Below are 24,168 nucleotides of genomic sequence, written 5' to 3' on the forward strand. Positions count from 1 at the left end.
AGAGAGAGAGAGGAGGAAGCAGGCTCACCGCTGAGCAGAGAGCCCGATGCGGGGCTCGATCCCAGAACCCTGGGATCACGACCTGAGCCGAAGGCAGAGGCTTCAACCCACTGAGCCACCCAGGCGCCCCGAGGCTGTCTGCTTTAAAACGTTAATCGTTTCTTACTCTTCTTCATTGCTTGCTAGATTATAGATGCCAGGAGGGGTGGGGCTTGCACCTCTTGGGGTCCCTCTCTGTCCCCTAAGGATCTGGCACACAGTAGGTGCTCGATAAAGGCTTGTCATGGGTAAAGCTAGGTGTCCCTCTACACAGCTCAGAGGCGTTGCTGGACTGCATAGCATACCACAGGCAACCAGCAGAGTCCCAGTCCCGCCCCTAGGGCTCACCTGCTTAAGGAAACAGGAACAGCCTGGGGGCAGTAGCCCCACCCCACTGACGTGCAGACCCTGAATCGAAACCAAGGCTCCTGCAGGCTCTAAGGACAGCAAGAGTGAGGGTGTCGGCTGCCCAGGGGTCTCCCAGGTAAGTGCAGGGTGGGAGTCCCTTAGCCAGCCACACGCCCACTTCTGGGCCTGCCCCATGCTGGGTGAGGCCCGGGCCCCAGGAGCCTCAGCGTCATCCCAGATTTCTAGAAGACAGAGCATGAGAGCCAGGCTGGGCCAGAAGGAGGGACAAGGTGGTAGAGACCAGAAAAGCAGAAGAAATTTCCAGTGGGAGCTGACCACTGAAAAACGGAGCTGGGGCTGGGGGGAGGGCATTCCTGGCAGGGAAACAGCATGGACCAAGGTGTGGAGGGTAAGAGAGCTTGGTCAGTTTGGGGTAGAGCAAGGATGTCCTTAGGGCTGGAGTGTGGGGGACAAGGAGATGGGGGAAGCCCCAGTGTCTGGGTCAGGAGGTCAAAACTTAGTACGGATTCATTCATCCCTGGATGTTCATCACCAGACACCCCTGCACACTCGTCTGTGCCCGCCCAGCACCAGGTAGTATTGGGGACCCAGAAAAATCCAAAATGACCTAGCCCTGGACCAGGTCTCTGGGCGCCCTTGATGTGGGGGAGACAGAAACAGACACAGTGCTTTGTGCATCTCGGTCTGATAGTAAATGACTCGGGCGCTTGCCCAGGCCCCAGAGCTTCCCACTCACGTCTCCCCTTGCCAAACCAGTGTGACAACAGGACTGACCCCGGTGGTTCTTAGGATCGCAAACTGACCATCAGCCATAACCATCTGGAAACTTTGAAGAAAAAAATCTATTACTTACATAGCCCTGGGGTGTCCATGGCAGGCCAGGGGGCACACAACCAGGTTGCAGAGAGGGACCAAGCCAGCGCACATGGCCCTGGGGTTCTACTTTATTGGGCTTGGGGGGGGTGGCTAGGGTTTGGGGGGCTCACTCCTTATTAGTGAATGTATAAGAGCAGGAATTTGAAGCACGGGAAGAGGGAAAAAAGAAAAGAAAGAAGGGGGGGAAATGATCCAAATGGCCAGTTACCGAAATCAACTAGGATGACTGAAATAAAGGAGCCTCGTGGTGAGGCTGTGGGGGTGGGGGAGAAAAAGGGGGGGGAATCCTAGCTCTTTATCTAGTTGTGTGGCTCTCAATGTGTTTATTCGTGATAGACTTCAGTGAGTTCAAGTAGATGACTTGGCAGTCAAAGCTTAAGTCAGGCACTTGAATTAACAGAAAGAAAAACCTGCCTTCCGGACTCACACTACACGCAGACACTTGAGCTCCACGAGGCAAGGCTAGGCAAAACTTGGGCAGGAGCAGAGAGGAAGATGGGAGACAGAGAAGGGGGCCAAGGCTTTGTCTAGGGGAAGAGACAGGAAAGCTGCCTGGAGGAGGGGATATTTTTGTTGGGTCTTGAAGGATAAATAGGAGTTCTCCCAGGTAGAAAAAAGAACAAACCTGGACACTACTGGATTCATGAATATTTATTATATACACAGAGCGCGTAGTTCTGAAGGAACTGTATTTTCCCAGGCAAATATCATCATATCCCCAAACTACAGATGAAACTAAAGGCACAGAGATATTAAGTGACTTACTCAAGTCACACAGCAGCTGAGTGGGGGAGCTGGGGCTGGAACCCAGGCTATCTGGCTCTGATTCCAGGCTCTTTGCTTTGTCACCCTAATTTATTAAATATTTCTTAATAGATTTTTTTAATTTTACTCGTCCCAGAATGCCTTTGGGCCTCTCTCGGGAGGGCGTGCTCAGCATCTGTCTTCTGGCAAAAGAAAGTCAATATTGACCAGGTTAGTCAATATGTCCCCACCTCTGGAAACAGCCCAGTAATAATGACCTTCTGCAATATTGAAACATTAGATAGGGCCGGCGTAGGGGGTAGGCCAGGTTAGGGACAGAATTAAGGGTGACCATGAAGGGTTCTGAGCAGACCACCCAGCAGGGCATGCCCCTGTGGCTGGTTTTGCATTGATTTGATACTCTTTTACAAATCAGGACTATTGGGGCGCCTGGGTGGCTCAGTTGGTTAAGCGTTTGCCCTTCGGCTCAGATCATGATCCCAGGGTCCTGGGATGGAGCCCAGCTTCGAGCTCCCTGCTCAGCAGGAAGACTGCTTCTCCCTCTCCCATTCCCCATGCTTGTGTTCCCTCTCTTGCTGTGTCTCTCTCTGTCCAATAAATAAATAAAATCTTTTTTTTAAGATTTTATTTATTTATTTGAGAGAGAGAGAGACAGTGAGAGAGAGCATGAGAGGGGAGAAGATCAGAGGGAGAAGCAGATTCCCCGTGGAGCTGGGATCCCAATGCGGGGCTCGATTCTGGGACTCCAGGATCATGACCTGAGCTGAAGGCAGTTGCTTAACCAACTGAGCCACCCAGGCACCCAATAAATAAAATCTTTTAAAAATAATTTTTTAAAAATCAGGACTATTCTTTTTCTTCAGCTCCCAGTCATTGGCTCACAATTCCAGTGTTACCTTGAGCTTAAAACTGTCGAAACTCATATGAATTCATGTTGTTGTCCCTGACACATTACAGATGTGGCTTTGGTGCCACCAGACATGATGATGTTGGGAGCAAAGGAAGTTACTCAGGGCCACATCTCTCTAGTGTTTCTTCACTTACCATTTTCTTTTTAAGATTTTATTTATTTATTTGATAGGCAGAGATCACAAGTGGGCAGAGAGGCAGGCAGAGAGAGAGGGGGAAGCAGACTCCCCTCTGAGCAGAGAGCCCAATGCGGGGCTCAATCCCAGGTCTAGATCATGACCTGATCATGACTTGAGCGAAGGCAGAAGCTCAACCCACTGAGCCACCCAGGTGCCCCTTCACTTACCATTTTGCCATGTCCCCATACCTCCTGGGATGTTGATATTTATTTAAATAAAGTCAGTTCATCTTTTAAAAAAGTATTTGAGAGAGAGAGAGAGAGAGAGAGAGCGTGCACTAGCAGGAGGGACAGAGGGAGAGGGGGAGAGAATCTCTAGCAGACCCCATGCTGAATGTGGAGCCCAATGCAGAGCTTGATCTCAGGACCCTGAAATTGCACCCTGAGCCAAAACCAAGAGTCGGGTGCTTACCCGACTGTGCCACACTGGTGTCCCTCAATAAAGTCAGTTTTTAAGCTTAAATGCATATATTTATAAAGGGAGCTTTCGAACACTTGGTAGTAATAGTGTAAAAAGAACAGAAGGACAAGGAAAAATTCTGGGAGAAGCCAATGAATGAATGCATAGTAGGTGCTCAAGAAACACAAGCTGGTTTCAAGCCTGTTGCTCTCACCAGCTTGGAGGACTTACCCAAGGAGGAGGCACCATGAGCTGTAAGAACAGAGCAAAGTACAGGAGGTGGACCAGGCTTGACTCTCTCTCCTCCCTCCTACTGCCAGGTAACCGCTCCCCAGAAAGCCATGACAGAGGCAGGAAAACTGCCCCCACCACTGCCCCCTCGACTGGACTGGTTTGTGCAGACTCAGGTGGTTCAGCTCTCCCAAGAAGGGGTCCCTGCATGGTTCCACGGTGCCATCTCGAGAGAGTAAGGACACACACACACCTTCCACCATGCCCTTTCCTTGTCTGCCCCCACCCTGGGCAGATTTTCTACAGAATTCTGGACTCAGCTTGGCTTGGTGAAAAGAGCTCTGAAGTCCTGGGCAGGTGGGGACTCAGCGTGGGACGTGGACCAGTTACTTCCCATCCTTGGACCTCAGCTTTCTCTATACTAGTGGCCACCAGATCAGCACTGCCAGGGACCCATCCCCCGAAGCCAGGCATCTGCCATCAATCATGGCAGGGTGCAGCCTCTGAATCCTTCTTAACACAGTGTCCCAAACAGCGGCTCTCCATCCATCAGGGACATGACCTACATACCCTTTCTACACTGGACTGAGTTCTGTGGACATAAACAAATACATCTCATTAGTTTACCCCCTCGGTTCTCAAACAAATGAAGAGAACATCTATGGCCACTATTAGCCTAGAGACATTGAGAGAATGTCACGAAAGCCACAAGAGGGCAGATTGGCCGCCATCTCTGAGTTTTGGGGCAGGGTCGCCCCTAAGAATATAATGTGAGCCACGTGTTGCAATTTTAGCTTTTAGTAGCTATAGTAAAAGAAGTAAAAAGAAACAGGCAGAATTAATTTTAATCTTATCTTTTCTTCAACCCAGTATATCCAGGATATTATCATTTCAACATGAGCACTAAAGGCTCACTCATTCCTTTATCCTATAGTAAGTCTTGAACCTCTGGTATCCTATGCCAAAAGCACATCTTAAAAACCACATTCTAAGTGCACAGTAGCTACACGTGGTCAGCGGCCTCTGGAGTAGACAGCTTGGGTCTCCCCAAGTCTCCCCATCTTGTCCTGTAGAAGGCCACCTTCCTTCCTCTCTGTGACCCCAGGATAATCATAGACATGATGATGGTGAATACTAGTAGTGATTTGGTGAGAAGTTACTGGGTATGAAGGCATTTCAGGCATCAGGAAGGCAGGCAAGGTTGGTGGGGTATAGAAGAAAGTCTGTCCTGGGGTCAAAGTCATCAGAGGCCTTCTGCCCCTGATGGGAACATCCCTGTGCCTGAGTATCCCAAGGTCAGAAACCACCACAACAAAGGGGTTTAGGTTTGTTCAGTCCTGGGATGACGGGTGCACATCTCCCTCCTGTGTCTGTCCTTCCAGGGACGCCGAGAATTTGCTGGAGTTAGAGCCAGTGGGATCCTTTCTCATTAGAGTGAGTCACAGCCACGTGGGCTACACGCTGTCCTACAAGTAAGGCCTGGGCTAGGGGCCAGGGAAGGGGTGGGAGGGCTCCAAGGTTTCCTGGGAGGAGGCAAGGGGTGTTTCATGCCACAACTGCTCAGAGAGCAACTGGTGTAAAGTTCTAGCCAAATCTGGCTGGAATGAGCAGCTGCAGGTCCGGCTATAACCAGCAGATGGGGGCTTCGTGGTAACAGCCTATGTGTCTGAGAACAGGGGCTGCTGGGAGCCCAAGAGTGGCTGCTGCCCTCCCCTAACCACCCCTCCCCATTCAGCCATCTGCTTGGCAACTCTGTGACTCCACCCGCAGGGACATGTTAAGGAAACTTAGGGCAGTCCAGCTCCTTAAGGCCTCAGAACCTGACCGGGCGTCCCACAGGATTCAACAACACAAACTACTTTTCAAAAAGGACTCCAGTCCAAAGGAATTAAAAAAAAAAAAAAATCCAATGGCTTCACTGGAGAGTTACCCACCGTGGGAGAAGTTTAGGCCCCGAGTCACACAGTCTAAGGCCACTGACATGCTGTGTGACCTTGGACAAGTTACTCAACCTATCTGTGCCTCCCCCAAAGTCCTCATCTCTAATATAGGAATGCGAAAGTCATTCAGACTGTTGTGAAAATTAAATGAGATACAGTAAGCACATAGTGGGCCATTAATAAGTGCATCCATCCATTAACAGACCATTTATTGAGGACCTGCTGTGTGCCAGGCGCATAGACTTAGCCTGGGGGCCTGACTCCGGTTTTCACTACCATCACTTCTACTGATCCTTTGACTCCAGCCAGACACTGAGCTAAGCTTTTATCTGCGGTAGCTTATTCCATTTTTGTGAGAAATCCCGAGGTCAGCCTTAGTAGCCCCACGTTATAGATGGGGAAACTGAGGCACAGTGTGGTTAGTACCAGTGTCACATGGCTAAAAAAATGCAGAAAGCTCCTGGGAACCTAAACACTAGAGCTGCAGCCTCAGTGCCACCAGATGGGGGAGGGGGGAGATGGGGTTGGAAGGAGGAGGAATAGGACTTCTAGCCCCAGCAGTGTCACCGCAGAGCCCAGAGCTGCTGCCGCCACTTCATGGTGAAGCTTCTGGATGATGGGAGCGTCATGATCCCTGGGGAAGAGAAGGCCCATGCCTCACTGGACGCCCTGGTCACATTCCACCAGCAGCAGCCTGTGCGGCCCCACAGGGACCTGCTGACCCAGCCCTGTGGGCAGGTAAGGGTTGGAACCCCTGGGGGACTGTAGCTGCCCTCGCAGGGGCCAAGCCCCCAGACTCATTTTGTTCCCATGCTCCCCATTCAGCCTCTTGTGATTCTGTCATGATTGTGGTCCCTGCCCTCCCACAGCCCCACCCCTTCTGGTCCTCCTTCCCTGCCTCACCCCTGCCCCCCAGGCTAATTTGTTACAAGGGTTCGTTTGTGGGGGTATAACCTTGGCTGATCTATAGGAATAATATATCTCCTTATAAGGCTCATGGGAGTGGAAGGGGATGGCAGTGGGGGGGGCGGGGTGCTCCTACCCTCGGAAGCTACTGTGGGAGGGGCAGGCTTCCATACAAGGTTCATGGGCAAGGCAGCCCTCAGCGCCACCTTCTAGGGTTTGTCTGGGACCCTGGGACCACCCCCATCTCCCTTTTGGGGCTGAGCAGTATATGCCCTCTGCCCTACAGAAGGATCCAGAGAACTTGGATTATGAGGATCTCTTCCTTTACTCCAATGCACTGACTGAGGAAGTCACCAGCCCCGCCCATGTCCCCAGGGAACATCAGAATCCTTCCTCCTCCTATCCCAGGGCTGCACCTGAGAAGGTATGTGACAGAAAGCTCGCATCTCTAACGCAGGGGTGGGGCAGGGGCAGAAGTGGCCAACAGTTGCCAGAGGAGACTTTCTGGAGTGAAAAATTAGACCCTATAACTCCAAGTATAAAACCTTCCAGTGATTTTTCAAGACACTGCAATGAAAATCCAAACTGTGACCTCAGCTACTCCTTGTGCCCAGCACCAGCCCAGCTCCAGCCTCTCTGTTATCCTTTCTGTTGTTCTGATGCATCAAGCTAGCCTTAGGACCTTTGCATGTGCTGGTCCCACCTCAGGACCTTTGCACATGTTGGTGCCACCCACCTCAGGTGCCACACACCTTTGCACATGCTGTGTGTGCTCTGCTCCCAGATTTCCTATGCCTGGCTTCTTTCTTCAATTCTTCAAGTGTCTCCCTCCCCAGACTCCAGATTGGAAGTAGTCCCCTCTGCATTCTCCATCCCCTCACCCTGTTTATTCACTGCAGAGCTCTCCTCACAATTTAAAAAGTCTTTTTGTGGATTAAAAATTTGTGCATTTTCATGTTTCCTGCCTGCCTCCCCTATCAGACTGTGATAGTGGTGTTCTCCATGCCCCCACATGGCAGGGAAGTTCTGATAATAGTGGCAATGAAACAGGCTGGTAGGATGAACATCAGTGGGTGTGGAGCTAAGTGGTGAAGGGAACAGTCAGGGAAGACCTCCTGGGAGAGATGGTATAGACCTGGGATGCATAGGATAAGGAGGAGTCAGTCACACACAGCTATGCAGGGAGGGTGTTTCAGGCAGAGAAAAGAGCACATACAAAGGTCCTGAGGCTCAGTGTATTTGCAAATCAAAAGAACAACAATAGCCAGTATGTGTATGGAGTGGGGTGAATGAAAGGGAGGTCCCTGGGAGGCGAGGGACCAGGAACAGCAGGAGCCAGTCATGCAGGGCCTTGGGGCCTGGGTGAGGAGCTGGCATTCTAGTCCAGTTGTGCAGGGGGAGTTGCAATGAGAGAGCCTGTGGCTGCCAACTGCAGGAGGGGCTGCCTGGTGGCAGTAAGGAGGTGGCAGGAAGGAGGCAGGGACTGTCCAAGGCAGAGACTGGGAGGGACCAGAAAAGGATCCCTGGGGGTAGAGCAAGAAGAGGATATTTGAGGCATTTTAGAAGGGAATCTGGAGGTGGGGGGTGAGGGGAAGCGAGCTGCTGTCATGGTTTGAGTCCCTGGGGCCTCCATTATTTGGGAGGTGATCCCAAGATGTGCCAGTAGGGGAGCGGGGAAGTGGGACAGAAGAGGGCAGCCCATGAAGGGCGTGTTAGGGAGCAGGTTCCCCTGTGGGCAGCCAGGGTTTGGTCTCCCCCAGGAAAGCTAGAACTCTGCATGGGACATGCACACCGGTTATCCCACCTTAGGGGTAAGGAGTTGGGGTATTGATACTCCATCTCCCATTAGTACTTGGTCAAGTGCTGCTCCTGGGAGATTTTAATTTTCTGCACTTCTGGCCTGCCGTGGGTTCATAGAAGGACCCCGGCCAGAGTCCCCTCTGCTGGCCTTTGGGAGTGGAGCTGGGGGCACTGAGTGCTCAGGGCAAAGGGAGATGGATGGGGCATTGTCAGCATCTGCCGCCAAGGTCACCTGAATGACCAAGTAGATCAGGGCCTGAGGACCCCATCTGGCCTGTTTCTGTCTGGCCCATGAGCTAAGCAGGGCTTTCATGTTTTTGAGCAGTCGAAAAGCATAAAAATAAAAGTAATATTTCATGAGCTGTGAAAATCAGATGAAAGTGGAATTTCCACAACCATCAAGTTTTGTTGGAATGCAGGCATGCACACTCATTGACGAACCATCTCAGTTGCCTCAGAACAGAGACTGTGTGGCCAAGAAACCTAAAAATATTTACTCTCTGGCCCTTTATGAAAAGAGTTTGCCAGTCTCTGGGGTAGATAATGAAGGTGTTCATGCGGATGGGGAGGGGGCATGGGATCAGGTTTGGGGTTCACTTGGAGTCCTTCTCACCCCTCCAGATGTCTGAGTGGGACCCATGTCCCAACCTCCAGGACAGATTCAGAGCTCTGGTGGGTGGGATGGCCCAGGTCTTACCTGCTCTTGGTTTCAGACCTCAGCAAGCCCGGTCCTGCTTCACTGGCCAAAGGGAAGGGAGCCACGAGCACAGATGGACAGAGTCTCCACGGAGGAAGCCACTTCCTCCTGCCCCCCAAAAGCTCCTCTTGAGAAGGCCTGCCGGAAACTCTGGAGGAACCTCAAGACACTCCCTGAGACAGGCAAGAGGGTCCAGCAGCAGCTGACATCCCACCTGCCATCTATGAACTTGTCATCGCTCTGGAGTGCTGGGCCACCAACAGTGACACACAGCTCAAGGACCACGCCAGGTGACACACACTGGGAAGGTAATGTTGACACAGACAGCTCAGTGGCCATGTCCCCTGCAAGCCCCTCATGGCCCCAGGATCGGAGAGACAGAGCCAACCCATCCAGGAAGGCCTCAAGATTGGCCAGCTGGAGCGAGGCAACCCCGAGGGTCAAGGGTTGGCACCAAGCGGTAGTGAGGGCCCTGTCCTCAAAAGTGTCCAGACCAGAGACAAAGGACTTGGCAGAATCCCAGAAGGACTGGCTCCCTGAGGAGTACCACCCACCACCACCCTTTGCCCCTGGGTACTGTTAAAGAAGAGCTTTGTCCTGGCTCTGGGGGTTGCTCACACTGGACCCCTTGTTATTTACCCACCAGTCCTCAGGAACTGAGAAATGTAATAAAGACATTGCTTGGGTCTGGTCCTGCAGTTGCCAGTGGGGTGACCTGGTGATTTGAGTAATAATAACCAGTTACAGGAAGGGTCTAGGGCACATACTGTGTGCCAGGCCCCACGCCAAAGCCTCCACATTCATTATTTCTGTTCCGCCTCTGAGCAGGCCCAGCAGGTAGGCTCATGCTGCATATTTTAAAGAAGAGACTAAGGGTCAGAGAGGAGGAGAGGCACAGCCAAGATCACCCAGTTATAGTGGGTCAGTGCCAGGATTTGAAACCCAGTCAGTTGGAGTCCTTTCCCTACATCCGCTGCCCCTGGCTCACCCCTAAGTACATCGTTGCCTATAAACAGAGCTGTTCACACCTTCCTCCTGGGGTTCTCATGCAAATGAAGGAGGTGAGACTTGGAGAGGGCTTGGCACACGGTACACGCTTCCAACACCAACATCAGATTTAGGAGAAGCATATGAGCCCGTTTAAAGAAGAAGACAGCCAGCCCAGGGTCATGGTTAGCAGTGGGATCTGGAGGAAATCCCAGGTCACAAGACTGTGTGACATCTAGTGAGTTCCTACACCTCTCTGGGCTTGTTTTCTCATCTGGAAAATGGGGAGAGCAGCAATCCCTCTTCCTCAGGATGAACCAAAAGGATGCACATAAAAACTGAGGCTTTGGCTCAGAGTAGGTGCTTAGTAAGTGGAAGCTGGGTGCGGGGGGCAGTGACACACAGTGAAAGGGTCTGGGAAGGGGCGTGGTAGCTCGTTTCAATTCCAGGAATGACCATCCCTCCCTGGAATTACTGGGGCTCTAGGTGAGCCCCCAGATGTGGTGGAGTGGGTGTGGGGCTTCTCAAATCCTCAAAGTGTAGATATTCTGGGATCTGGAAAGAGGTGGGCCTGGGCTCAAGGCTGCCTTTACAGATGACATGAGGTGTGGCCTTGGGCTAATAAGCCCGTTCCCTCCGAATGAAGTGTGATTGCTTCTCAGTCAACCCTGCCGGGATGCCACAGGCAGCCAATGCGATGGCAGAGAGACAAGTGCTTCGTAAACTGTACAGTGCCAGCCTCAGTGAATGACATTGCTGCCACCTCCCCCAGAGACCTCCTCTGGCTGTTCTAATGAATGAGCATGGAGTTAAAGCTTTGGTCCCTTTGAGAAGCTCAAGGATTGGGAGGAAAGAGGAGGCTTGAGAGGTTGGAGGCAGGGTTCAGCCTTGGGAGGCCCGGGAGTGAGATCCCATGGGCGTGATCTCCACATCTGGTCTCTGCCCCCCAAAACTCACAGCCACCAGTGCACCTCCAGCCCTCACGTTGGACAGAGATCTAGAATTCAGCCACTCCCTAGTATAAATGCGGAGATCAGGGTTCAGAGGGCACAGCCCCACCCAGGGTCACGCAGTGAGGGCAGAGGTGAGAGCCCAGGCTTCCTCTCTCCCATCCGGCAGGTTTAAGGTGAAACACGTGTCCTCCAAGCAGATGTGACTCAATGATGTGTGTTTATTCCTGGAACCCAGGGAGACCGGATTCCACCGTGGAGTGAGGGGTCACCCTGTCCTCCTCTGACCTGGCTTCTCCTCCATGGTGCGCTCAGATGCGGATGTGGAAGGTGCTGGGTGCAAAAAGAAGGAGAGTCAGTCTTCAGGCAGAGAAGGTGGCCCTCCTTTGTCCCCCCACCCCGCATCCCCGAACTCTCCTGCAGGGACTCCCTGAGGCCAGGAACCACAGCAGGAGATGGATCCCCTCAAGAACCCCAGGCTGTGGCCCCCGCTCAACCCCCACAGGGGTGGAAAGCACACCTCTTTGGACGGGAGTTGACATTCTGACTCCACCGCAGACTTGCTGTGGGACTCTGAGTGAGTGGCTACCCCTGGGCTTCAGTTTACTTCTCTATAAAATGGGGATAATAGCCATCCCTCTGCTTGGGGCTATAATGACGGCCAAGGGGGCAAATGCACAGGGCACTGCCACACAGAGATGCTGTCTTCCGTAGGGTTCATTCAGTTGTCATTTTCGTGTCTCTGTACGCTAAGAGACCAGCCGTGCTTCTCCAGGTGGTGGGGGTGCCCTCTGTGCATGTCAGGACACGTAGTAATAGCCACAGCTGCAACCCCAGCACATAGATATTGAGCATCTACTGTGTGCCAACCCTGCCGTAAAGTCTTTCCACATACTAACTCAGGGATCGGCCAACTTTTCCCATAAAGAGCCAAATGGTTGGTATTTCCAGCTTCGTGCAAGGACTCTGCTGGGCCTTGTAGCTCGAAAGCAACCATGGCCGATCCAAGTACAAGCAGGCCTGGCCGTGTGCCAATAAACCACTGCTGGACACGGAAATTTGAATTTCATATCCATTTCATGAGTCACAGAGCACTGTTAGTCTTTAATCTTTCCCCCGCCATTTAAGAAACATAAAAATCATTCTTTGCTCACGGGAGGTACAAAAACAGGTGGCTGGGCCACCCCCTGTATTAACTGGCTATCAGCCCTATGATGGGGGCTCTGATCCTCTCCAGGACTGCCTAGTACAGTTGTACACTCTGTTCACTGCCAAATGTTCAGGCAAGAGAGAGCTGAAGACCAGCCATGTTGCATTCACCCGAAGAGCTGCATCCACCCACAGGGCGTCACTCACAGGGTCCCCAAATATCCCCATTTTAAAGATGCAGGGACCGAGGCCAGGAAGGCTGGGAAAGTTCTCCAAGGTCACAAATGAATGAACAGAGGAACTTTCACAAATGGAGTCTGTGAACTAGTTCTGTAGGAGCCCCTCTCAGACATGCAAAGTGGCAAGGAGTGTCACACCTGAGGAAGTCAGGTGCCCGCAGGATCATGTTCTGGAAGTCTTCCAAGGACAGCCGCCCATCGTGGTCGCCATCGGCCTCATCTAGCACCTTCTCACACACCAGGCTCACCTCCTCAGCACTCAGCTCCCCCTGCGTCAGCTTGGTCACTGTCTGCTCCAGGTCCCACTCACAGATGTAGCCATCATTGTTAAAGTCTGTGCAGTGGGATGGAGGGGATATGGAGTGGGGGCACAGCCGGGCACAGGCAGGTTGGGCCTCTTGACCCCATGTTACAGAGGAGCAAACTGAGGCACTGGAGAGAACCCAAGACCCTGAGATAATAGCCGGGTCTTGCTTTGGAATTGAGCAGAGTCCTGGTGGGAGGTCATTCATTCACTCCCCAAGTATTTATTGAGCCCCTACTATGTGCCAGGCATATGTGACTGTTTTTCATCTACTCACTCAATAAGGATTTAGAGAGTGCCTATTATGTTCTTTATCTGTGACAAAGTTCCGTTAATTCAACAGGTTTTTAGTGAGCACCTACTATGTTCCAGGCACTGTGATAGATTTCCATTCACTCAGTCAGTCAACAAGTATTTATTGAGCACCTACTTTTTGCCAGGCATGAGAGACCAATGGGGAAGAAAACAGACACTGTTGCTGCCCTTGGGTCTCATCAGAGAGAAATCCATAAGAAATGAACAGATTATTAACAGAAATTAAGCAGCACTGCTCTGTGCTGGGAGGGAACTAGGATATGGGGTGGAGAGTGATTGAGGGTGTTACTGCTTTTGACCTAGACTTCAAGATGAGCAGGAGTCAAGGAAAAGGTGTTGGCAGGCAGAGGGAACAGCAGATGCAGAGGCCGGGAGGGAGGAAGAGTTTGGAGTGCTGGAGGAAGAGGAAGGCCAGTGTGGCTGGAAAGGAGTAAGTAAAGGGGTGAGGAGAGCAAGTACCAAGTGTGCAGGACAGGGCCACACAGGGCCTCGAAACCCCCGGGGAGACATCAGTGATGGCAGCGCAGCCCCTGGCCCCAGGCAGGGTCTTGTTCCCACTCCCCACCCCACTCCCACGCTCCCCCACCCCCATGCCCTGCACGCACCATAAATTTTAAAAGCATAATAGGCTTTGAGGTCGCGGGGAGCCATTTCGCTCATCACAGAAAACATGTCCAGGAAGTTGTCCAAGGTCATGTGCCCGTCCCCGTCCTCAGAGAACACCTGGGCAATCCTCTGGCGGAATGGGTTGTCCTGGAGGCAGGAAGCCGGGAGGCCATCCCTGACCCAGGACTCCAGGCTCCCTATGGAAACGCTCTCAGCACCCGCCTTCCTGAAACCTTCAATTACCCCCCACCTTCAAACTTCCTCCCGACCGTGGCCTTCAGGCAACTCCTTGCTCTGGACCTGTGGTCTGGGTGTCCTTCACCCCACTTGTGGCTCCAGATGGAACCACGTGACCTGGTTGAGGCCAATCAGACAGCGCTACCATTGGCAACCATGATTGGTTCTGGGGTAGGTAGCATGACTCAAACTGGACAATCAGAGGCTGCCCTGGAAGATGGAGCTGGAGGGACCTGGTTTCCGGTGGTTGCAGAACTGGCAGGAGGGATCTGGGACCACCGGGGCTTCCCTTCACCACCTCGGGCAGACAGGCTGCCTGAGACTAAAGCCCCTTCCTGGGGGAAGCTGAGAGATGGAGGGAGACTCCTGAGCACACCCTCAGAAACCCGGGTTCCAGCCAGACCTGGTAATAGCTCTGCCCCCTGGGGTTTCTCCTCCGGTGTTCCAATATATTTTGTCCCTCTCCAATGAGGTCTCTGTCCCTTGTGGTAAAATCATCTCTGCTCAGTCACTCAGCCCACAAATCCCCTTCGGCAGCACAAACTATGTGACAAACATCCAGCTGAGAAGGACCTGCCTTTTTAGCGGCCCTTGCTATGAAAAAAAGAACACGTTCCCTGACTACTTGCCATGCCGTAGACCCCGTGCCAAGCCCTTCACCAGCATTATCTCATCCCATTGTTCCAACGACCCCCGGTCTGAATCCTGTCTCTGTCACATCCTAGCTGTGTGACCATGACCAAGTTTCTTAACCTCTCTGAACCTCACTTCTTACATCTGTAAAATGCATCCACTTTATAGGAATGCCACAGCAGGTATCCTTACTATTTTTTCCCTGCCTGCCCAATGGCCCGCGGATACCTTCAGCTCGGGCATGCTGCTGATGAGCTCGTAGGGCACCTTCACATCAGGGCTGCTGGTGTAGTCGAGGGGAACGAGCTGGGGAGCCAGGTCCTGGTAGCGATAGAAGAGCCTGGTATGGGGAGGGAAACACCGGGCAGGGCTGGGAGATGGCATGGGGAGGACTTGTCCCCTTTCTCTCATTCTTGCCACTGCTCACTCCACACGGGAGGATTGAAGGATCGTGGGTCCCCAAGAGTCATCAGCTCTGGGCCCAGTCCTCAAACACACAGAGCCAAACATAGGCACATCTACCCCCTGGGGACAGGGCCATAGTGGAGAGGGCCCCAGAGCTAGGGGAAACTCAGTGGGGAGATTGATACTGGGCTTTGAAGAATGAGTAGGAGCTGACCAGGCAGGTGGGGATGGCAAAAGGGAGTGTGCTTAAGGTGAGATCGTTTCACATCAAAATTCAGAGAGTCTGAGTGAATCTCTGAATCTCTGAGTATCATCACATTGTTGGCCACTGGCTCTAGAGACCCCCCCCCCATTCTCACATTTTCCTTCTTTCACCCCATAATGCAAGCATTCCTTAACTGGGCCAGAGCAGAGACAAAAGGCCAATATTAGGGTTTTTTTAATGCATGCAAGACATTTTGCAAAATACCAAATGCCACCGACACCACCTAGTTGGTGAGGTGAGCTCTCCACTCCAATGTCCTCACCTGCTGTCACCCTATCTTCACTGGAGGCATGAAAAGCAGCAGCCTTGGTGAGACTATCCTTGGTGAGTCAGAGGTCCCCAAGCTGCTAAGGGTTGATTCCAAGGGAGATGGGAGCCCCTGAGTCATATGATGGCTAGGAACTCAAGGAGGAGGTATCTGGGATTTCAGTCCTGACCACCCAGGTCCCTGTCCAGGCCCCCTCAGGGAACAGTCTGGGTCTGGGCTTCCGCATGGCCGTGAGCATTTTCCTCTTCCCCTCTAAGCTTGAGTTATTCTGCTGATAAACAAGAAGCTTGGGTGGACGAAATGTCAGCCCTCTAACTCCTTGGAGCTCTGCCCATCTGCAGAGCTGGGGTCAGCCTTCCCTGTCCAAGCCTCAGTTTCCCCATCAGTAATCTGATCGTGATGGCCAGGGTGACCCTATGAGCTGTCCTCACCCAGACAATGGGGCTCACTGGTGAAAGGTGTGCCCATCAATAATGGATATTCCGTGCCCACACAATTCGGGCCTTGGCCCCTATCACTCTGTATCTGAACCCCGGCCGGCTTGGGTTTCATAGCTCCGAGTTCATGGGTCGGGGCCTCAGGACAATGGCTGCGTGGGCACTGAGCAGTAACGTGGGATACCCATCTATGCTTCTCTAGCTCATGCTAACAACCTGCAGTGGCCACAGACTGCCTACCCGCACCCTTACCTGGATGCCACCCCCGCAACCCACAGCTGCTTCTAGCCTCTGCCCCCAGGTGCCCAGCCTCTAGTCCCAGCCTCCTCACACTGGCCTCAGGGGGGATCTTTCTAACATGCAGATCTGTCCTTCCCACCCCACCCCACCCCTCCCCACCCCTGCTCACATACTCTCCATGGCTCCCCACAACCCTTGGGAGAAAGCCCAAGCTAATCAACCTAGAGACAGTGACGATGTGACAAGATGTGGCTTCTCAGCATCCCCATCTCGGCCTCCGTCCACTGACCATGCCCGCAATCCCTCCCTTTGTGTTTTAACCACCATGGGGCACTCAGTCCTGGTCAATGGCAAACATCCTCCAGCGAAGGAGAGAAAGGTGTTTCCAGATCTTCCTCCTTTTCTCCCCAGACTGACCTCATGATTTCCTTTCTTGTGAAGAAGGTGCAGTCCTGCAGAGAGAGATGTTGGCTTGGCCCAGAGCCTGCCTCAGAGGCCACCTTCCTCTCCCTCCCACTGCACGGCCATTTCTGCCTGTTCTTGCACACAGAGCTACACCAGGAATGCTTGTTGGCTGCACACCCAGGACAAATGATGCTGTCCCCACTTCTCAGGCCAGGAAGCCAAGGCTGCCAAACCTCCTGAGGGTCCAGCCCATCTCCCCTACCTGATACGCTTCCAGCTGCTCATGAGTGAAGACTGTCTGCTTGTTGCCCATGGTGAAGACCACTGCCAAGACTCTGAGACAAACTCCCGAAGCTCCCCAGTCTCCTCAGGACCACACAGGCTTCCAGGCGGCTGCACACCAGTGTCTGGGCAAATCTCCCTGCCCTGGCGTCACCTGCCCACCCGCCCTGTCACCCCCAGTCTGGTAAGATCAAGTTACAGCTGAGCTCTCCGAGTACGTTCATGGCTACCAGGACAAGAAGGACTGCAGGAGGTCCCAGAACAGCAGACCACATCTGTCATGACTGGGTGAAGCTGGGGGTATGGGGTCCCTTCCAGAGACAGGCAGGGTGATGGGGAGACAGCAAGCAGATCCCAGCTCAAATACCACCTATCCACCCACCAGCTTTGTGCCTTAGACACGTCACCTGACTTCTGTAAGCCTCGTTTGTAAGATGGAAGTTATATTAGTACCTAACTCATCGAATCATTCTGAAGATCTAACGAGACCATTAATGCAACCAAAGAAAAATTTTTTAACCATTTGGTTTAAGCCAGTTTTAGGCACTGGGAGCATAATAACTGGGCGAACAAGCTAAAGAGGTCCCCAGATGTACATTGAAGGTGATGATGATGATTGATGATGTTACAGCTTAAGAAAAGTGATCCAAGGTGTAAGTTAGAGAACAGTCGGTTAAATAATACCAAACAGAATTCTTTATTGCAGGACTTTTTCAGAGCAGTTAGCATGCTAATGTTCACCATGAATCCTCAATGGGTAGATACAATGTAGCAGCTGCCAACCTTATTAAGACCCAGAATCCTTTTGGGCAGAACACCTGGGGGTCAAAAGTCCTCAACCGGGTGCTCCACACTATTCTTCCTTTGGGTCTCTCCTGTCCCTCCACTTTCTTCTCCTGCTCAGCCTTTTCCACTACCACACCCCACCCCCACTGAACTGCTCTGGGATCTTCCCCTTCCCTCATTCCCACTCTCTCTGGCCTGGACCATCACGTTCTTCCTAGTCTCATCAACTCTCCTCCGCCCAGTGTGTGAGGCCATCTTGTAGAATGTGACTATGATTAGGCTTTAAAGACCTCCTTGGGATGATTTAAAAGAAAAAAAAAAACCCTGACAATATCAAGTATTGGAGAGGATGTGAGGGAACTGGAGCTCTTATTAATTGCTGGTGGTGTTGCAAAAAGTCCAGCCACTCTGGAAAATGGATTAGAACATTCCTATAGGGGCGCCTGGGTAGCACAGTTAGTTAAGCCTCTGACTCTTGGTTTCAGCTCAGGTCATGACCTCAGGGTCATGAGATTGAGCCCCATGTCCAGCTACGTGCTCAGCATGGAGTCTGCTTGAGATTCTTTCTCCCTCTGAAGATCTTATTTATTTACTTATTTATTTGAGAGAGAGGGAGAGCTCGAGTTGGAGGAAGGGCGGAGAGAGGGAGAAGCAGACTCCCCACTGAGCAGGGAGCCCAATGCGGGGCTCAATCCCTGGACCCCAGGATCACAACAAAAAAAGACAGAAAATAGCAAATTGCTGGCCAGGATGTGGAGATACTGGAACACTCATACACTGCTGGTGGGAATGCAAAATGGTGCGGCTGCTTTGGAAAACAGTTTGGCAGTTCTTTAGAAAGTTAAACATAGAGTTAACATATGACCCCGAAATGTTCGCTCCGAGGTGGAGAGTATTGAAAAATGTATGTGCCCGTAAAGACTTGTATGTGAATGTCCATAACAGCATTATTCAAAATAGCCCCAAAGTAGAAACAACCCAGATGTTTGTCGGTGGATGAATGGATAAAGAAATTGTGGTTCGTGGGACACCTGGGTGGCTCAGTTCATTAAGTGTCTGCCTTTGGCTCAGGTCATGATCCCAGGGTCCTGGGATGGAGTCCCACATCCGGCTCCTGGCTCAGCAGAGAGCTTGCTTCTCCCTCCCACTCTGCCTGGTGCTCTCCCTGCTTGTACTCTCCCTCTTTGTTAAATGAATAAATAAAACCTTAAAAAATTTTTTCCTTAAAAAAAAAAAAGAAATTGTGGTCCATTTATACAATGGAATTCTATCCAGTCATATAAAAGGAATGAAGCACTGATGCTTGCCACAACGTGGATGAGCCTTGAAAATACCACACTGTGTGAAAGCAGTCAGACACAAAAGGCCACCTAGTGCGTGATTCCATGTATATGAAATGTTCAGAAGCGCCAAGTCCACAGAGACAGAAAGCACATTTAGTGGTTGCTAAGGGGCTGGGGGAGGGGGAGGGAGATTGACTGTTCAAGGGGGTGGGGTTTCCTTCTGGAGTGACAAGAATGTTCTGGAACTAGACGGTGGTGACAGTTGCACAACTCTGTGAAGGGGATAAATCTCACTGAACTGCACACTCTAAAGGGTGACTTGTAGAGTGGGTGAATTATATCTCTGTTTTTAAAAATATCTGTACGGGAAGAGCGATAGCGACTTTATGCGTAATGACTAAAACCTGGAAGCAACGCAAATATTCTTCACCTGCGAAATGGTTAAACAAACTGGGGTCCATACATGCAAGAGATGACTACTCAACCATAAAACGGAATTAACTACAGATACACACAAAATGAAAGAACCTCAGATGCGTTAGGCTAACCGAAAGAAGCCAGACTCAAGAGGCTACCTACTGGATGATTCCATCAGTATGACATACTCAACAAGACAAAACTATAGGGGCAGAAAACAGACCAATGGTTGCCAGGGGCTGCAGATGGAGGAACAAGGGAAACTTAGGGGAGATGAAACTGTTCTATATTTTGATTGTAGTATTGGTTACATGGCTGTATTCGTTTATCAAAACTCATAGAACTGTACACCAAAAAGGGTGAGTTTTTTTGCATGTAAAAACATTTTAAAAAATGTAAACAATAAGAAAACGAATTAGCAAACATCTCCTTACTCCCCAGTGCCTCATGGTTGAAGTCCAGATTCCTATGCCTCACCCTATCAGGGACTCCGTGATTTGGCTATGTGCCTCCCCACCCATAAACAATTAATTATTGAGCACCTAATGTGTGCCAGGCACTGTCCTAGGTCCTGATGATACAAAAGCAGCGCTCTCATGGAGCTCCCGTGCCAGTGGGGAAGCAACCAAATAAACACATAATTAGTCAGGAGTGTTAAGTTCCAGGAAGAAAAATAAAATGGGGCAGGGATAGAGAGAGAAGAGGTTGGGCTAAATGGATTGGGAGAGGAAAGCCCCCCTGATGAAGCAATATTTGAGTAGTGACTGGAGGGAACTGAGGGAATCGTGAGTGGGAAGGGAGTCCCTGGCAGTGAGAAGAGCAAGTACAAAGGTCCTGAGGCTGGAGTAAGTTTGACGCAGTTGGAGGAGAGCAGGAGGGTGGTTCTGTGTTGGAGCTCACCAAGCACTAATTACAATTACCAAGCTGCTCCTCCAGTTGGTCAGCCACCAGAGGCTGCCTCTCTGACACCCAGCTCCAATCATGGGATTTTTTTCTTTATTGCATTTCCAAGAAATAATTTTTCATGGCATGAATAAATTAATTTTATCTTTGTATGGATAAATACCAGCTTATATTATGACAAATAATGGGCAACAATTTCCCCCCTGGTAATATAGGATAAAGAATTTAGAATCGTAATGACAATACAGCATTTCAATAATCATCAGGGGAAAACCAATCAAAACAATAGTGAGATATCACTATCAGGATGGCTATCATGAAAAAAACAAAAGCCGGTATGTGTTGATGAGGATGTAGAGAAATGGCAACCCTGTATATTGTGGGTTGGAATGCAAATTCCATAACATCAGCCATGGAAACAGGTATGGAAGTGCCAAAAAATTAAAAATAGATCTCCCATAGGTGCCAGTATACATCCAGAAGAAACGAAATCAGGATCTCAAAAGAGGTATTAACATTCTTACGTTCACTGCAGCATTATTCACAATAGCCAAGATATGGGAACAACCTAAATGTCCATGGATGGATGAAAGGATAAAGAAAATAGGGCGTATATGCATGGCAGGAGGTGGGAGAAGGAAATTGTGCAATATGTAACAACACGGGTGACCTTTGAGTGCATTTGCTCAGTGAAATAAGCCAGTCACAGAAAGACAAATACTACGGGATTCCACTTACAGGAGGAGAAAGTAGAATGGTGGTTCACAGGGACTGGGGGAAGGGAGAAAGTGGCTTACTAGCCAACAGGCACAAAGCAAGATTCATCAAGCAAGACGAGTAAGTTCCAGAGGTCTACTGGACATTATATCTATAGCCAACGATAATGCTTTGTAACACTTAAAAATTTATGAAGAGGTTAGAGCTCACGTTGAGTGCTCTTACTACAATAAAATACAATAAAAACAAAATGTAACCACCATAGGACCCAGCACTTGCCCTCTCAGGAAATCCCAGAGAAATGAAAACCTATATTCATATAAAAACCTGTAATGGATGTTTTATTCAAAACAGCCCCAAACAGGAAACAACCCATATATCTTTCAACAGATGAATGGTTAAACAAACTGGTCCATCCAAACCACGGAACACTGTTCAGCAATAAAAGGGATACACCTGACAATTTGGATGAATCTCTGGGGAATTCTGCTGACTGTTGGGGGGCGAAGCCAATCCTTAAATGTTATGTAATGTGAGTTTCCACTTACATAGTGTTCTTTAAATGACAAAATTATAGGAATGAGAACAGCAGGCTGCCAGTGTGCAGGGATGGGGTGGGGGTGGGGGATGGGTGTAGATCAAGTGCATCAAGAAGGGTCTTGGTGATAATGCACTGCTCTATATCTTGCCTATAATAATGCCGATATCCCAGTTGTGAAATTGCACTAGAGTTTGGTAAGATGTTACCATTGAGGGAAAATTGTGGTAAAGTACACATAACATTTACCATTTTGACCATTTAAAAAAAAAATTCATTTGAGAGAGAGAGAGAGACAGACAGAGACAGAGCACACAAGCAGGGGGAGCAGCAGGCTGAGGGAGAGGGAGAAGCAGATTCCTCGCCAAGCAGGGAGCCCAACGTAGGGCTCTGTCCCCAGACCCTGGGATCATGACCCAAGCCAAAGGCAGATGCTTAACCATCTGAGCCACCCAGGTGCTCCCCATTTTGACCATTTTTTAAAAAAAGATTTTATTTATTTGACAGACAGAGATCGCAAGTAGGCAGAGAGGCAGGCAGAGAGAGAGGGGGAAGCAGGCTCCCTGCTGAGCAGAGAGCCCGATGTGGGGCTCAATCCCAGGACCCTGGGATCACGACCTGAGCCGAAGGCAGAGGCTTTAACCCTCTGAGCCACCCAGGCGCCCCCATTTTGACCACTTATAAGTGCACAGCTCAGTGGGATAGAATACATTCACACTGTTGGGCAGCTGTCACCATCTGTCCCCAGACCTCTTTTCATCTTGAAGAACTGAAACTCTGTCCTCATTAAACAGCTCTGCATTCTCCCCTCCCCCAGTTCCTGGAACTCACCATCCCACTTTCCATTTCTGTGAATTTGCCTATTCTGGAAACCTCATGTAAATGGAGTCATACGGTATTTGTCCTTTTGAGTCTGGCTTCTTTCACTCAGCATGTCTTCCGGGTTCAGCCACATTGTAGCATGTCAGAATTCCTTTCCCTCTTAAGATTAATATTCCATTGTATGGATAGATCACATTTTGTTCATTCATTCCTCTATCAATGGACATTGGTGTCTTTCCACCTTTTGATTACTGGGAATAACGCTGTTATGAACATGGGTGTGCATATGCAGTCACGTCCTTCTTTCTGTGTCAGGATCCCACGTCACACTTGGGATCTTAGGGTCCTGATCTTCAGTCTGTTTTGTTTTATTTGGTTTTGATTTTTTAGTCCTTTTTTCCCCTCATGACCTTTATAATCCTGAAGATTACCAGTCAGGTACTGTATAGAATGTCCCTTATTTTTATTTGGTATTTTCTCATGATCGGACTGAATTTATGGGTTTTGGGGGGAAGACCTCAGAGGTGAGATGTCCTCCTCATCACATCATACCTGGGGTTACTTGATAGCTACATGATGTCACCGACAATGTTGACCTTGATCTCTTGGGTTATGGCGGCATTTGCCTGTTTTCCCATCCTTGGGTAACTGCTTTCCCTTTCCATACACTATTCTTTGGAAACACTGCAGATTGTGTTAAAGAAATCCTCCCTATCAGGGTCCTCGATGGTACAGAGGGCAGTGTCATGTGATAAAGCACCAGTGTGGACGTTTACAGTTGGACAGTGATATTGATGATTTGTAACTGTGTCTGAAGACACGTAGAAAACCTTAGCTGATTTATTGTATTTTCTTTGTATGTATATGCAAAAATAATATATAATAAAAATCTCTGTGTATTTTAAATGTTATGACTTTTTTATAAAAAGATTTTATTTATTTATTTGACAGAGATCACAAGTAGGCAGAGAAGCAGGCAGAGAGAGAGAGAGGGAAGCAGGATCCCTGCTGAGCAGAGAGCCCGATGCAGAACTCTATCCCAGGACCCTGAGATCATGACCTGAGTCAAAGGCAGGGGCTTAACCCACTGACCCACCCTGGTGCCCCTAAATGTCATGACTCTTTAAGTGGATATAAAATAAAAAATTTTACAGGGTCCTGGGATCGAGCCCCACATCGGGCTCTCTGCTCAGTGGGGAGCCTTCTTCCCCCTCTCTCTCTGCCTGCTTGTGATCTCTCTCTCTCTCTGTCAAATAAATAAATAAAATGTTCAAAAAAATAAATAAATAAATAAATAAATAAATAAACAATTTTAAGTGAGCAAAAGCACAGGAATTTAGCACAAATCCCCTCTTAGAACATTAATTATCAATGGGGGCAATATTGCTCCTAAGATGGTGAAAATCGGTTCTGGGAGGAGGGGACGCAAAAACCCTAGATATTTCAATGGTTTGTGGCCCTCCAAATCTCAATCTTTTTTTTTTTTTAAAGATTTCACTTATTTATTTGACAGACAAAAATCACAAGTAGTCAGAGAAGCAGGCAGAGAGAGGAGGAAGCAGGCTCCCTGCTGAGATGACCTGAGCCGAAGGCAGAGGCTTTAACCCACTGAGCCACCCAGGCGTCCCTTAAAGCTCAATCTTTGACAAAAACCTCATCAGTGATACTGAACTTCTCTCCTTAAATTAAATTGAATTGAGCTCTCTTTAGGGGCTGTTCTCTTTAGGGGATGATAATGGGGCGGGGAGGTAGAGAAATGCTGTCACAGAGGTTTATAAAATAGTGACTCATCTTACAATGGATGGCCTCACTCTGTGGTGACAAAAGCAAGGCTGGAACAATCAGCATAGATTGGATTACAGTTTGTGCC

General features: G+C 50.0%; 2 protein-coding genes across 4 annotated transcripts; one reads left to right on the plus strand and one right to left on the minus strand.

Annotated features, from left to right (window-relative positions):
- Positions 1–412: 412 nt before the first annotated feature.
- Positions 413–9,815, plus strand: LOC111144217 (hematopoietic SH2 domain containing). 2 transcript variants are annotated; one of them, XM_022498428.1, is made up of 7 exons: positions 413–523; positions 2,186–2,259; positions 3,857–4,002; positions 5,150–5,239; positions 6,280–6,445; positions 6,900–7,037; positions 9,127–9,815. In XM_022498428.1, exons 3-7 carry the CDS (start codon positions 3,878–3,880, stop codon positions 9,691–9,693), a joined length of 1,086 nt encoding a protein of 361 aa, XP_022354136.1. In that variant the 5' UTR covers positions 413–523; positions 2,186–2,259; positions 3,857–3,877; the 3' UTR covers positions 9,694–9,815. The 2 variants fall into 2 exon arrangements, with proteins under 2 accessions (XP_022354136.1, XP_022354137.1); XM_022498429.1 differs by lacking the exon at positions 2,186–2,259.
- Positions 9,816–11,358: 1,543 nt separating this feature from the next.
- LOC111144090 (calcium and integrin binding family member 3) lies at positions 11,359–18,051 on the minus strand. Of its 2 annotated transcripts, XM_022498200.1 has the most exons (6): positions 16,813–18,051; positions 16,563–16,597; positions 14,759–14,870; positions 13,660–13,807; positions 12,574–12,769; positions 11,359–11,380 (listed from the first exon to the last, which is right to left on the minus strand). In XM_022498200.1, the coding sequence occupies exons 1-6, from the start codon at positions 16,861–16,863 to the stop codon at positions 11,359–11,361; spliced, it is 564 nt and encodes a 187-aa protein (XP_022353908.1). In that variant the 5' UTR covers positions 16,864–18,051. The 2 variants fall into 2 exon arrangements, with proteins under 2 accessions (XP_022353908.1, XP_022353909.1); XM_022498201.1 differs by lacking the exons at positions 14,759–14,870; positions 16,563–16,597.
- Positions 18,052–24,168: the final 6,117 nt, after the last annotated feature.

The sequence above is a fragment of the Enhydra lutris genome, unplaced genomic scaffold (genome assembly GCF_002288905.1).
Source record: "Enhydra lutris kenyoni isolate GAN:26980312 unplaced genomic scaffold, ASM228890v2 scaffoldscaffold10, whole genome shotgun sequence".
Classification (NCBI taxonomy): Eukaryota; Metazoa; Chordata; class Mammalia; order Carnivora; family Mustelidae; genus Enhydra; species Enhydra lutris.

Excerpts from the sequence above, each read along its gene's own strand:
- LOC111144217 (XM_022498428.1), top strand. The coding sequence starts at position 3,878 with ATGACAGAGGCAGGAAAACTGCCCCCACCACTGCCCCCTCGACTGGAC. Across the intron at positions 6,446-6,899 it reads TGACCCAGCCCTGTGGGCAG|AAGGATCCAGAGAACTTGGA; the intron begins GTAAGGGTTGGA and ends TCTGCCCTACAG. Across the intron at positions 7,038-9,126 it reads CCAGGGCTGCACCTGAGAAG|ACCTCAGCAAGCCCGGTCCT; the intron begins GTATGTGACAGA and ends TCTTGGTTTCAG.
- LOC111144090 (XM_022498200.1), bottom strand. The coding sequence starts at position 16,863 with ATGGGCAACAAGCAGACAGTCTTCACTCATGAGCAGCTGGAAGCGTAT. Across the intron at positions 12,770-13,659 it reads TTATGCTTTTAAAATTTATG|ACTTTAACAATGATGGCTAC; the intron begins GTGCGTGCAGGG and ends CCCACTGCACAG. Across the intron at positions 11,381-12,573 it reads CGGGCACCTGACTTCCTCAG|CACCTTCCACATCCGCATCT; the intron begins GTGTGACACTCC and ends TTTTGCACCCAG.